The 13,405-nt window shown below is 43.0% G+C and overlaps 1 protein-coding gene across 1 annotated transcript in view; it reads right to left on the minus strand.

Annotated features, from left to right (window-relative positions):
- Positions 1-2,636: 2,636 nt before the first annotated feature.
- rps6ka3b (ribosomal protein S6 kinase, polypeptide 3b) overlaps positions 2,637-13,405 on the minus strand; it is a 50,545-nt gene continuing 39,776 nt past the window's right edge. Inside the window, 14 exon segments of the mRNA XM_062441808.1 lie at positions 2,637-3,354; positions 3,813-3,953; positions 4,188-4,305; positions 4,597-4,673; positions 5,366-5,527; positions 6,635-6,793; positions 7,481-7,570; positions 7,689-7,814; positions 8,357-8,466; positions 8,687-8,789; positions 9,569-9,633; positions 11,596-11,658; positions 11,661-11,683; positions 12,946-13,016. Coding sequence (XP_062297792.1) covers positions 3,232-3,354; positions 3,813-3,953; positions 4,188-4,305; positions 4,597-4,673; positions 5,366-5,527; positions 6,635-6,793; positions 7,481-7,570; positions 7,689-7,814; positions 8,357-8,466; positions 8,687-8,789; positions 9,569-9,633; positions 11,596-11,658; positions 11,661-11,683; positions 12,946-13,016 — 1,431 coding nt within the window. The 3' untranslated portion in view covers positions 2,637-3,231.

A 13,405-nucleotide genomic window follows, 5' to 3' on the forward strand; every position in this document is an offset into this window, starting at 1 on the left:
AGGACTGTTTTAAAGCCTTTTTGACATTTTATAGACTAAACAACTAATCTTCATTTGTGCTTCATATCACAACCTCCTGACTTTATACTACATTATACATTTCTTAAAAGGACAAATCCTTTAAGATTGTTGGTTATTAAGTGTCTAAGTCAAGTCAAGAGGTTGTGATATGAAGCAAATCACAACTAATGATTGTTTTCTCCATTATTTAATTAGTTGTTTACTCTATAAAACATCAAAAAACGTGACATCTTTAAAACAGTTCACAACCTTAAATACATTCAGTTTACTCTCATATAGGACAAAAAAAAAATCGGAAAATATTCACATTTAAGAAGCTGGAATCAGAGAATTTTGACTTTTTCATCTTTAAAAAATTACTCCTCAATATAAATAGTTGCTGATGAATCGATAAGTTGCCAACTATTAAATTAATTGACTTGTATTTGCAGCTTTTCCTTACACCGAACTACTCTCTGGAGACTGAAAATCACTGTTTTTACTCTTTGGAGCCTTTTCTAAACAAACTAACGTGACCAAACTCTTAATTTTGAAGAGTTTGTTGTGTGTTTTTATGGAGGAATAAGATTTATCAGACTTTAGACAAACACATAATACTTGCTAGTAGATCAGTTCATTGATGTTTTGGATCCAAACATGAAGAAAAATGTAAAAAAAATCACCTTATTTCTACTGTTATGTAGCAGGTGGTTAATTTAAACGCATAATAAGATCAATAAAGATGAAATGTATTGATCAGGTTTTCAGGTTTTGGAATAACACTCTTCTTCTTTTTCTTTTATGTTATCCACACAGCATGTCTGATAAACGTCGCCTCCCTCACCTCCTGTATCTATGTGCTTATTATGTACATCCGATAATAGAATGAATAATAATAATGAAAACAAAACAATAAATGCATTGTCTTATTAATTAATTCGTAGAAACCTGAGTTGCTCGACACGTTATACGTATTTACAGTTCAGCTCAGTCCGTCGGCCGCTCACACACACACACACACACAGACACACAAACACACAAACACACACACTGAGAGAGAGAGATGATCGGTCGGCTCGTACAGATCCGAGTTTCAAGTCTTCTCACGCCGCTGATTGTTTTTGTGGAAGCAGGAAGCTCTCTCGCCATTTTCTTTTTAAGGAAGCTTTCCAACATTTTGTCCTCAAGGTAACCAAGGTAACCAAGGTAACCAAGGTGTTGAATTTGGGGATAAAACTAAAAAAAGAAGAATGGTGTTGGCCCCGAAATGTGAATCCTCGACGGGACACGATCAACTTTTTTGAGGCCGTTATCTACACCAACAACCTCAAGCTGTTAGTAAAAATCTGATTTGAATCATTAAAACATCTTAAAGCTGCAGAAGGCAAAAAAAACTATGTAAAAAAATACTTATCAGCTTCAGTTTCACCTGTTTTTGCGTAAATCAGTTTCAGGTTTCTGGTTTAGACGCTGGAGGGAAATCTGAGTAGCAGAAAGTCTGTAAGTGCCCAAATTAAAGAGTAAAGTAAGAAGAAATATAATTAAATATAAGAGTAAAGTCTGTATTGACTCTTTTCTCTCGTTTGGACGTTTTTTTCCATCTCAGAAAATTCTTTAATGCATAAATTCAGTTTAAAAAAATTCATCTTTCCTATGTGTCAAATTGACTTGTGAATCATTTAAAGCAGCAATTATTAGTCAATTAATCAATTTTGAGGTAATATTTGAATCAGAGATGAGCTGATTCTTTCTCCTCTGTGATAATAAACTGAGTATTTTTGGGTTTGAGGATCATTTTACTGACCAAACATCTAATCTAATTGATTGAGAGAAAGATTGAGATTAGTGGATAATGACATTAATCAATAACTGAAGCTTTCTGAACTGAACACTTAACATATATTTTTTAAAATAGAAAGAAAAAGAAAATAAAAAGGCAAAAATCTGCTTGGTTTGTTTTTGTGCTCACAGAGTGATTTTACTAAAGCTGATCAACAATATTTGGATTTTTTTTCTGCATCATGAGCAGCAATAATCTATAAAGCTTGAAGGTTTTTCTTGTGTAAGAAAACAAAAAAAACCTTGGAGGACGATTATCTTTAAAAAATAAAAGACGAGTTTTTAAATTATTGCGTTAAAAACTGGAAGGACGCGGAAAACAATCAGGTCAAGAAAAGTCCCGTCAAAGCTTGATTTCAACCTTAAAATTATTCATTTTTTGGACATAAACGAATAAATCGATGAGCAATAAGTGATTCTGATGCTTTAACTTCCTGCTGATACTCAGGATTAATCAAACATCAGTGGATTTATCACCTCGAGGGCCGATACTGGTCGATCGACTTCAGAATCGAGCCACTTTGATTTTGTTCATCGTGTTTTTTGGGGTTTTTTTGCACCTTGGAATTAAAACACTGGAAAAAAGACGCTTCTTAAAGAGACTTTTCTTCACCCTATAATCATCAATAACAACCGGATGCTTCCTCTTGGATGTGTTTTTTTTTTTTTTTTTTTAAGTTTTGCAGATAAAAGTTAGAATATCTCGAAGCCGAGGCTGCTGAACGTTTCTTAAATCAGTGATTCAAACCTTTCAGTCCTTCTCAGAGGCGCCGTCACATCTCAGAGGCTACTTGAGGTTTTCTTTTTTTTTTTTTTTTTTAAATGCAAGGATCTACAGCTATGCAGAACCATCACGACAGTATAATATAACAATGATCCTAGCTATTTAAATGCATATGTTAGGTATGTTACCATTTTCCTATGATCTCAGATTTCCACCGCGTTTTTTTGTAGTAAATAAATACAGTACTTTCTTCTTTTTTTTTTTATAATTTCCTGACACGCGCTAATCAGTCTCTGGATCTGAGAGGGGTCAGCGCTGATTGTCCAAAGCAACAAAACAAAAATTAAAAAAACGCCCACAGAGGAAAACCTGCAGACTCTACGGTGACAGCAGGAGAGAGCCAATCAGTAGAGTCCGTTAAAGGTGCAGGACAGGTGGGGGGAGGGGGGGGGGCAGGTGGTGTCTGTGCTCCTATTTGGCGTTAGCGGTTCCTAGGTCCATCAGTAGTCTGTCTCACCAGACCGGCCGGGAGAGGAAAGAGGGGAGTCCGGCGGAGGTCAGATCGAGGTCAGAGTTGACAGGAAGTGAGGTGAAGGTGAAGGGAAGTGGGAGTAGGAGGGGGTTTTTTTTAGGGGGGGGGGGGGGGGGGGGGTTTAAAGGTTGTGAGGTCACAGAGCGGTGGAGGTGATCTTCTTCACCCCCCTCCGCTGGGCCAGAGTGGAGCAGCCCACCGGCTCCAGGACGGGAGGGACGTTCCTGTTGAGGGCGGAGTAGGTGGCGGCCATCGCACCCTGGAGAGAGCAAGAGAAGAAAAAGAGGAGGACGAGTCAGAAGATGAAGAGGAAGAGAGGAAGGGTCAGAAGAGAGGAAGAGTCAGAAGATGAAGAGAGAGAGAGAGAGAGAGGAAGGGTCGAAGAGGAAGAGAAAAGAGGAAGTGAAGAGAGGAAAAATTCAAGAAGAGAGGAAGAATTAGAGAGGTAAGAGAGAAGAGGAAGAGTCAGAAGAGTCAGAGAAAAGAGAAGAAGAGTCAGAAAGATGAGAAAAAGAGTCGGAGAGAAGAGAAGAAAAGTCAGAGAGAAGAAGAGTCAGAGAAGAGAAGAAGAGTCAGAGAAGAGAAGAAGAGTCAGAGAAGAGAAGAAGAGTCAGAGAAGAGAAGAAGAGTCAGAGAAGAGAAGAAGAGTCAGAGAAGAGAAGAAGAGTCAGAGAAGAAGAGTCGGAGCAAAGAGGGGAAGACATATGTATGCGTCACCTTGACGAGGTGCGGGGCGTCGTGTCTGTTGAGGGTGTATTTGGGCAGCTGGTCTCTGTGAGTCACCCAGGGGTGTCGGAGCACCTGACGGGCCGTCAGACGCTGGTGGGGGTCGACGTGCAGCATCTTAGACACCAGATCCTGAGGGGTCAGAGGTCAGGGGTCAGGGGTCAGAAATCAGGAATAATCTGCAGCATCCTGAACTGGGCGTAAGTTTAAAGCACCGGAGACACGAGGACGAACTCTGGTATTTAATGAGTTCAATAATAAAACAAACAGGATTAAAGGTTCCTCCCTCCCTCTGTGTGTGTGTGTGTGTGTGTATGTGTGTGTGTGTGTGTGTGTGTGTGTATGTGTGTGTGCGTCCGTTCACACCTTCGCCTCGAGAGACACTGAGTTCCAGTATCCTCCAGTAAGAGAGAATTTCCCGCTGCCGATACGAGCCAGAATCTCCTCCGGTGTGTCCTCTGGACCGTTAGCAAACGGAGTGAAGCTGGAGATGAGCGAGGAGAACGACGGAGAAGAGGAGGAGGAAGAGAAGATGAAGAACAGTAAAAAAAACATGATTAATAAACATTATTAAGCACCTGAATCTATCACATTGTCTACTGAGAGACTCGTATGAGCTCATTTCTGATGTTATTTAGAAGGAAAATCACATCATATTTAATCATAAAGCCTTAAAAAAACAAAGTTACGGGTCTTTTTTAATTTAATGTTCTAGCTTTATATTCCCTAGAAAGTTAATATCTGATGTTCTGATATGAAACGTGTTGACACCTACCCTGTTAACATGGTGTAGAGAAGAACTCCGAGACTCCAGATGTCACAAGCTGCATCGTAACCCTGCTTCTTCAACACCTGCCACACACACACACACACACACACACACACACACACACAGAAAAAACTGTTTTTAACTGTCTCACACTGATAAAAATCTGCTTTCCTGCTTTCTCACGCTGCTCCGACACAAAACTTCAACACCTTCTTCAGGACGTAGTTTACACCTTTCACACTTCATGACAGCTGTGTGTAGATCATCTTTGAACATTGTTGCTCAGTTCTATTAACCGTTTTTTTAATATATATTTGATAGCAGTAAAAACCCTGAAAATGGAAACAAATAGATCTAAAAATCCATGTAAAAAAAAACTTGAATGTGCTCGTTCATATTCAGATATAAAATTCAGATTTGAAGATAAGAGATCTGTATAATTAATGGGAAATGCTGCACAACTTGAAAGCGAAATTCAGACCATATAAATTCATAAAGACTCAAATACTTCAAGTGCAATAGATTCAGTGGTATTTAAATGATGAATTAGTCATTAAAATAGTTCTTTGTTGCAGCCATAACTGCAAACATCTGATTCCAAAAAGTAACAAATAAAACAATCTTGTGCTCATAAAACAAGAAGTAAAGAGAGGAAATTGCCCAACAGCCATAGTTGCAAAAATCTTGTGCTCAAAAAAACACAAAAAGACATTCGTGAGTGAAAGTAAAGAGGAAGGAGAGAGAGAGAGAGAGAGAGAGAGAGGAGGTGACGGACCTCGGGGGCGACGAAGTTGGCGGTGTAACACGGCGTCATCAACAGGCCGTTCTCCGCCCGCAGCTGTTTGGCGAAGCCGAAGTCGCAGATCCGGATGGACTCGGCGTTCCCGCTCTCGTCCACGTAGAGGATGTTGCTTGGCTTCAAGTCTCTGTGCACCACCTGCAAAATAAAACAGAGGAGGAGAAGAAGAGGGTCAGTTTTGGTGAGAAGCAGAGACAGGTGGAGACGGGTGGATACAGGTGGAGGCGGGTGGAGACAGGTGGAGGAGGGTGGAGACAAGTAGAGACAGGTGGAGGCGGGTGGAGACAGGTGGAGGTGGGTGGAGACAAGTAGAGACAGGTGGAGGCGGGTGGAGACAGGTGGAGGTGGGTGGAGACAAGTAGAGACAGGTGGAGGCGGGTGGAGACAAGTAGAGACAGGTGGAGGAGGGTGGAGACGGGTGGAGACAAGTAGAGACAGGTGGAGGAGGGTGGAGACAAGTAAAGACAGATGGAGGCGGGTGGAGACAGGTAAAGCAGGTGGAGGCGGGTGGAGACAGATGGAGGAGGGAGGAGACAAGTAGAGACAGGTGGAGGCGGGTGGAGACAGGTGGAGGAGGGTGGAGACAAGTGGAGACAGGTGGAGGCCGCTGGAGACAGGTGGAGGAGGGTGGAGACATGTGGAGGCCGCTGGAGACAGGTGGAGGAGGGTGGAGACAAGTAGAGACAGGTGGAGGAGGGAGGAGACAGGTGGAGTCGGGTGGAGACAGGTGGAGGAGGGTGGAGACAGGTGGAGGCGGGTGGAGACAGGTGGAGGAGGGTGGAGACAGGTGGAGTAGGGAGGAGACAGGTGGAGGCGGGTGGAGACAGGTGGAGGCCGCTGGAGACAGGTGGAAGAGGGTGGAGACAAGTAGAGGCGGGTGGAGGCCGCTGGAGACAGGTGGAGGAGGGTGGAGACATGTGGAGGCCGCTGGAGACAGGTGGAGGAGGGTGGAGACAAGTAGAGACAGGTGGAGTCGGGAGGAGACAGGTGGAGTCGGGTGGAGACAGGTGGAGGAGGGTGGAGACAGGTGGAGGCGGGTGGAGACAGGTGGAGGAGGGTGGAGACAGGTGGAGTAGGGAGGAGACAGGTGGAGGCGGGTGGAGACAGGTGGAGGCCGCTGGAGACAGGTGGAGGAGGGTGGAGACAAGTAGAGGCGGGTGGAGGAGGGTGGAGACAAGTACAGACAGGTGGAGGAGGGTGGAGACAGGTGGAGGAGGGTAGACGGGTGGAGGATGGTTAACGTACTCCCTGGACGTGCAGGTACTCTACAGTCCTGGTGATGGTGTAGAGAACGGCGCTGGCTTCTCTCTCGGAGAAGAACTTCTGTCGGAGGATTTTGTCGAGCAGCTCGCCGCCCTTCATCAGCTCCGTCACCAGGTACACCGACCGGCCGTCGTCATACACCTGCAGCAGTGATGATGATAAGATGTAAGTCAATACTATATTTTAGTATATTTATTCTTATATTTCATCTTATATTACATTCATGTTTTTATTTTTTTCTCCTTTATTTTCATATTTTTTTTAACATCATTGCTTGAACATTGAAGAGCTTGGTATATATAATTAATTTTGTTGTAAAGCACTGCATTTCTGTATAAAGCACAATAAAATGAAATGTATTGATCACATGCAGAGATGTTTCTATATGAGAGTCACTGCAAGCAAAGAGGAAATATAGACAAACACTTTCTGTAACTTTAAAAACATCTTGCAGTTACTGGAAGTGATGTAAGTGAGGTTGTTTTTCACCCAGCAGCAAGATTATATTTTTAACTCTAATTAGAAATGAGTCACAGAATAACTGAAACTGCACTGAAAGGATTGTTTTAAAGGGAAGTGTCTTTTTTTTTGGTTTGTTTTTAACTTTTTTTTTTATCCACCAGTTGATATTCATATTGACCTTGTGGTTAATAAAAGTGACTCTGATCCTCTGAGTCACTGAATAAACAAAGTAAATAAACCTTTAATATTAAGACAATAATAGAAGCTGATTTTCATTATTAAACAGCTGCTTTTAAGGTGGATTTCTCCTCTAAGAGTGTAAATATTAAGGTGTTAAAATCCTAAATAAACCCCAGTGTGACTCACGTCTTTCAGAGTGATGATGTTGGGGTGCTGCCCGTATCTCAGCAGGATCTCCACCTCCTCCGTCGGGTCTCTCTTCGCCTTGTTGATGATCTGTAATCATCATCATCATCATCATCATGCATCATGATAAACACAACGTTCATAATCAGTGTCAGAGAGCTAAAGATAGACCCTGCAGCAGATGGATGGATGATTGATGTGTTGTTACCTTCACTGCGTACTCCATGCCGGTTCCTTTGTGCGTACATCGCCTACAGATGGAGTACGAGCCGACGCCGATGTCCTCTTTGATGTCATAGGCGTCTGAGAACTGAGCCGTGCTTCTGTGGCGCTGCTGCGTGCAAAAAAAACCCACAAGAAAAAACACAAAAAACAAACGTTAACCCTCCTGTTGTCCTCGAGTCAAGGATGGAAGGGAGGAAGGAAGGATGGAAGGGAAGAAGAAGGAAGGAAAGGAGGAAGGGAGGAAGGAAGGAAAGGAGGGAGGAGGGAAGGAAGAAAGGAAGGAAAGGAGGGAGGAAGGAAAGGAAGGAAGGAAGGACGGACGGAGGAAAGAAGGAAGGTAGAAGGGAAGGAGCGAGGGAGGGAGAAAGGAAAAGAGGAACGGAGGAAAAGAGGAAGGGAGGAAAGAAGGACAGAGGAAAGAAGGAAGGGAGGAAGGTAGGGGGAGGAAAGAAAGAGAGAAGGAGGGAGGAAGGAAAGGAAGGACAGAAGGAAGGAAGAAAGGGGGATGGAGGAAGGAAATAAGGAAGGAAAGAAAAAGAGAAGGAGGGAGGGAGGAAGGACAGAAGGAAGGAAGGAAGGAAGGGAGGAAAGAAGGAACAGTCAAAACGGACGGGGTCAATTTGACATTTAAAGGTTTAAAGGTGAGTTTACCTGTACAGCAGCAATGGGTAACGGTTGACTTTCCTCCTCTGTTATCGCCACAAAACTGAATCCTCTGAACAGCTGATGGGCGTTGGCACTGGGTGGGACCCCCGGAGAGTCTGAGAGAGTAAATTGAAAAGGGTTAGGGTTAGTATAAAGGTGTGTGTTTATAAATGAATAACTACTGGTGCATTCAAATAAACCAGTCTTTAATAAAAAGGCGTTTTCCCAGCATGACACCATCACAAAAAAGGCTGCCACTTATACACCGGTCTTTATGGTAGTTCATCTCAGAGGAGTGTGAAGAAGAGGAGGAAGAGGAGGAGGAGGAGTGTGTACCTCTGGGTGTTTTAGCTGTGAACTCTGGATCGAAATAGAAAGTGTCGTCAGAATGTCCGGTGGCCGGTTTGAAAGGAGGATGCAGCTCTCTGCGGAACAGTTTCTATAGAGAGAGAGAAGAAGAAAAGTCATTTATTAAATCTTTTTCATTCAAGGGTTCATGTGGGCCGGACCTTTAAAAAGAAGGAAGGAAGGAGGAAGGGAAGAGAAGGAAAACAGGACGAAAGAAAGGAAAATAAGACAGGAAGGAAAGAGGAAAGGAAAGCAGGACGAAAGAAAGTACAATAAGACAGGAAGGAAAGAGGAAAGGAAAGAAGGAAGGAAGGAAAGTAAAGAAGACAGGAAGAAAAAGGTGGAAGAAAGGGAGGGAGGAAAGAAAGAAAGAGAGAAGGAAAGCAGGACGAAAGAAAAGGAAAATAAGAGGAAGGAAAGAGGAAAGAAGGAAGGAAGGATGGAAAGAAAAGATAGGAAGGAAAGAGTAAAGGGAGGGAGGAAGAAAGGAAAGGAGGAAGGAAGGAAACAAAGAAAAGAAGATAGGAAGGAAAGAGGAAAGGGAGGGAGGAAGAAAGGAAAGGTGGAAGGAAAGAAAAGAAGACAGGAAGGAAAGGTGGAAATATGGAAGGACACACGAATGGAAGGAAGGAAGGACAGAAGAAAGGAAAGGTGGAAGAAAGGGAGAAAGACAGGAAGGAAAGAGGAAAGAAGGAAGGAAGGAAAGGTGGAAGAAAGGGAGGAAGACAGGAAGGAAAGAAGGACCAGATTAGACTCCTCGGCGGGCCAGTTCTGGCCCTTGGACCTCATGTTTGACCCCCTTGAATTAAATCATAATTACTACTTCTTATAAATGAAACTAAATAACTTTATTTAAATAAAAACACTCACGTTCCAGTCGATGGTGCTGAAGAAGTGATGCCTCTTAATCTCCTCCACTCCGTCTGGTCCGGCTCCTAAAAACACACACAGCAGCTTTCAGTCTAATGTTCCTTCCTTCCTTCCGTCTGTCCTTCCTCCGTCCCTCCTTCTATCTTTCCTCCCTTCCTTCTTTCCTTCCTTCATCCCCCTTTCTTCCTTCCTTATGTTCTTCCTCCCTTCCTCCCTCCTCCTTTCCTCCCTTCCTTCTTTCCCTCCCTCCTTCTCTTTCCTCCCTTCCTTCTTTCCTTCCTCCATCTCCCTTTCTTCCTTCCTTCTGTCTGTCCTTCCTCCCTCCCTCCTTCTCTCTTTCCTCCCTTCCTTCTTTCCTTCCTCCATATCCCTTTCTTCCTCTTTTCCTTTCTCCCTCCTTCTTTCCTCCGTCCTCCCTTCCTTCCTTCCCTCCCTCCTTCTCTCTTTCCTCCCTCCATCTCCCTTTCTTCCTTCCTTCTGTCGTTCCTTCTTTCCTCCCTTCCTTCCTTCCGTCTGTCCTTCCTCCCTCCCTCCTTCTCTCTTTCCTCCCTTCCTTCTTTCCTCCATCTCCCTTTCTTCCTTCCTTCCTCCCTTCCTCTTTTCCTTTCTCCCTCCCTCCCTCCTTCTTTCATCCTTCCTTCTTTCCTCCCTCCTTTCCTTCCTTCTTCCTCCCTCCCTTTCTTCTTCCTCCCTTCCTTCCTTGACTGGAGGACAACAGGAGGATTAATAACCTGAGAGCTTTTTATTACTTAAATAAATGTTCTCAGTTCATCTATTTCACCAGCAGGGGGCGCTAAACTCATTTCAGTCAGAGACATTTAAAAGAAGCAATAAAGACATTTTTCCTGCACAGATCAAATTATTATACAAAATTCTTTCTTTCTTTCATATTTTTCTTTCGTTCAGTTGTCGTTCTTTTCTTTCTTTCTTCCTTTCTTTCATTTTTAATCTTTTTTCTTTCTTTCTTTCAGTTGTCACCCTTTTCTTTCTCTATTCTCTTCGTTGTTTAACAGCTTGATGATAGTTTAATGAATCATGACTCCAGTGTTATAAAGAACAAATTAAAGGAGTTTTATTATAATCTCTCGCTCTAATGAACCAGTCTTTGCAATTATCTTTTAAGTTTTTCTAATTTTCACTGCGTCATAAAACACAATCAATGATCTGTTTGCACCTGCAGTAAATCTCTAGATACCAGAGTGTCATGTGTGGATGAGAGGAGGAAAAAAGGAGTTTTATCTCATTTTAACCCATAAACAGACAGGAGATAAATAGATAATACTTCTTTTTATTTACTTTGTTGTTACTAGTTTGATCTCATTTGCACCTAAAAGGTAAACATTTCAATTATTAATTTGGGATTTTATGAGTTGTATCCAGGTGGGGAGTTCTGGTTCTCTGAAATGATGCCAACGCAGAAGTAACTTAAAACTGCATTCTATCAAACGGCCACCAGGGGGCGACCGTTTTGGTGTCAAAAGAACTTCCGTCTCTATACAAGTCAATGGAGAATTCACCAACTTCTCACTTGATTTCTAACCTCAGTAAACGTTTTCAAAATGTGTTTATGGTCTCAATCGCTAGTTTAAAGCCTTCTTCAATGCAGTATGATGTTCATTTGGGACATTTTGGCCTCCCTGATTTTATATTTGACGATAAAGCAGGGTATGCATTAGGGCGTGGCTACGTCGTGATTGACAGGTTGATTGGTTCACAGGTTCAGGAGGGCGCCTCATGCTCCTCCTGATGCCCATATAAGTAGAATCCATGTTTTTATTTTTCCCGCATACACCTGAAATTTTCAAGATGGCGCTGCCCAGATCCGAAACTATTGGCCTCCGAGCAGCAGTCCACAAACCAATGGGTGACGTCACGGACGTTACGTCCATTTCTTATATACAGTCTATAGTTGTATCTCCACCAAGATACATTTCCCCTATAAGGTATAAAACATGTATTTATCTGCAGGTGCACGCTGCCTGTTTAAGGGATTAAACCTTTAAATTGCTTCATAAATGGAGCATTTACTAATCTGTTGGCCGGGTTGCGTTTGAAAAGGTTCCTGAGGAGACTTTGAGCTTCTGAACTCAAAACTGCGGCATTCCCAACTTCGCCCTGCGGATAAAAAAAAACACACAAAAACAAGAAGAAGAAGAAAAAAAAAGGAATCAGAGAAACCTGAATAACTGCAGTGTGATCAAATGTCTGTATTTTGATATCTGACACACACACACACACACAGACACACACACACAGAAACACACACACACACACAGACACACACACAATCACACACAGACACACACACACACACACACACACAGACACACACAAACACACACACAGACCCACACAGACACAGAAAACACACACAGACGCACAGACACACACAGGAAACACACTCAGCAGTCTGCAAACAGTCACATCAGCATTTTTTTGGGGGGATTTTTTTCTTCTTCTACAGAAAGACAGCGAGAGTGACAGAGAGACGACACAGGAAGCGGGATGGGTTAATACTTCCTGTGAATCTTCTTTTTTTAATTCTCTCTGTCTCTCTTTATTCTCTCCCTCTCTCTTTTTTCTCTCTCTCTCTCTCTCTCTCTTTATTCTCTCTCTCTCTCTCAGCCTAATTACACTCTTTCACCTCTCATCCCTCGCTTCGCCGCCTCCCCTCACGTGTTATAAATTGCTATCTCTTGCACACTTGAGTCCATTTCTCTCATCTCTCTCCTCTGGTCTGTCCATCCATCCAGTCTTCCTCCTCATCTCTCCATCCTCCTCTTCCTCCTGAGTGCTGCACTTTATCTCCTCTAATAAAAATCCTTCACTTCCTCCTCTGGGCAGAGGAAGGAGTCTCTCTCTCTCTCTGTCTCTCTCTCTCTCTCTCTGTTTTCTCCCTCTCTCTGTCTCTCTCTCTCTCTCTCCTCCCTCCCTCTCTCTCTCCCTCCCTCCCTCTCTCTCTCCCTCCCTCCCTCTCTCTCTCATTCTCCCTCTCTCTCTCTCTCTCTCTCTCTCTCTCTGTCTCTCTCTCTGTCTCTCTCTCTCTCCCTCTCTCTCTGTCTCTCTTTCTCTCTCTCTCTCATTCTCCCTCTCTCTCTCTCTCTCTCTCTCTCTGTCTCTCTCTCCTGTCTCTCTCTCTCTCTCTCTCTCTCTCTCTCTCTGTCTCTCTCTCTCTTTCTCCCTCTCTCTCCCTTTCTGCCTCCCTCTCCCTCCCTCCCTCCCTCTCTGTGTCTCTTTCTCTCCCTCTCCCTCTCTCTGTCTCTCTCTCTCTCACTCCTCTCTCCCTCCTCCCGCTCTCCTCAGATGTACAGTAAGCTGAAATAAAGCTGTTAGCAGGTGATTGGATAGGAGCAGGCGGAGAGTATTAAATGTCTTACTTGAGGATCATGGTCATCGTCTCTTTCCGGTCTTTGCCTTGAAACGGCAGCGTTCCCGTCAGCATCTCGAACTAAAACACAAGAGAGGAAACACGTCAGGAGAAGCTAAGTGTATTTAATGTAGAATAAGTATAAAGTGTGTTATTGGTATATGAAGTAAAAAAAGGAGGTTACATCTGAAGTCAGACCTTTAAGATTTTGCTCAGGAGGGTTTTTTCCTCATTTTTTAATATTTAACATGTTACTGAATACATATATTGCTGTTTTTAATTCTTTGAAATCAATATTTTATTTTATTTTTAGTAAATAAATCATGATGTGGGCTTATTTGGAGCACACATGGACTTAAATGGAGTCACAGTACCAATTAAACCCACTTTATTCATCAAATATCTTTATTTTATATTCCAAAATCTACATGAACTAATGAATACATTTTCAAATGAGAGATAAATGTTGC

The sequence above is a fragment of the Scomber scombrus genome, chromosome 20 (genome assembly GCF_963691925.1).
Source record: "Scomber scombrus chromosome 20, fScoSco1.1, whole genome shotgun sequence".
Classification (NCBI taxonomy): Eukaryota; Metazoa; Chordata; class Actinopteri; order Scombriformes; family Scombridae; genus Scomber; species Scomber scombrus.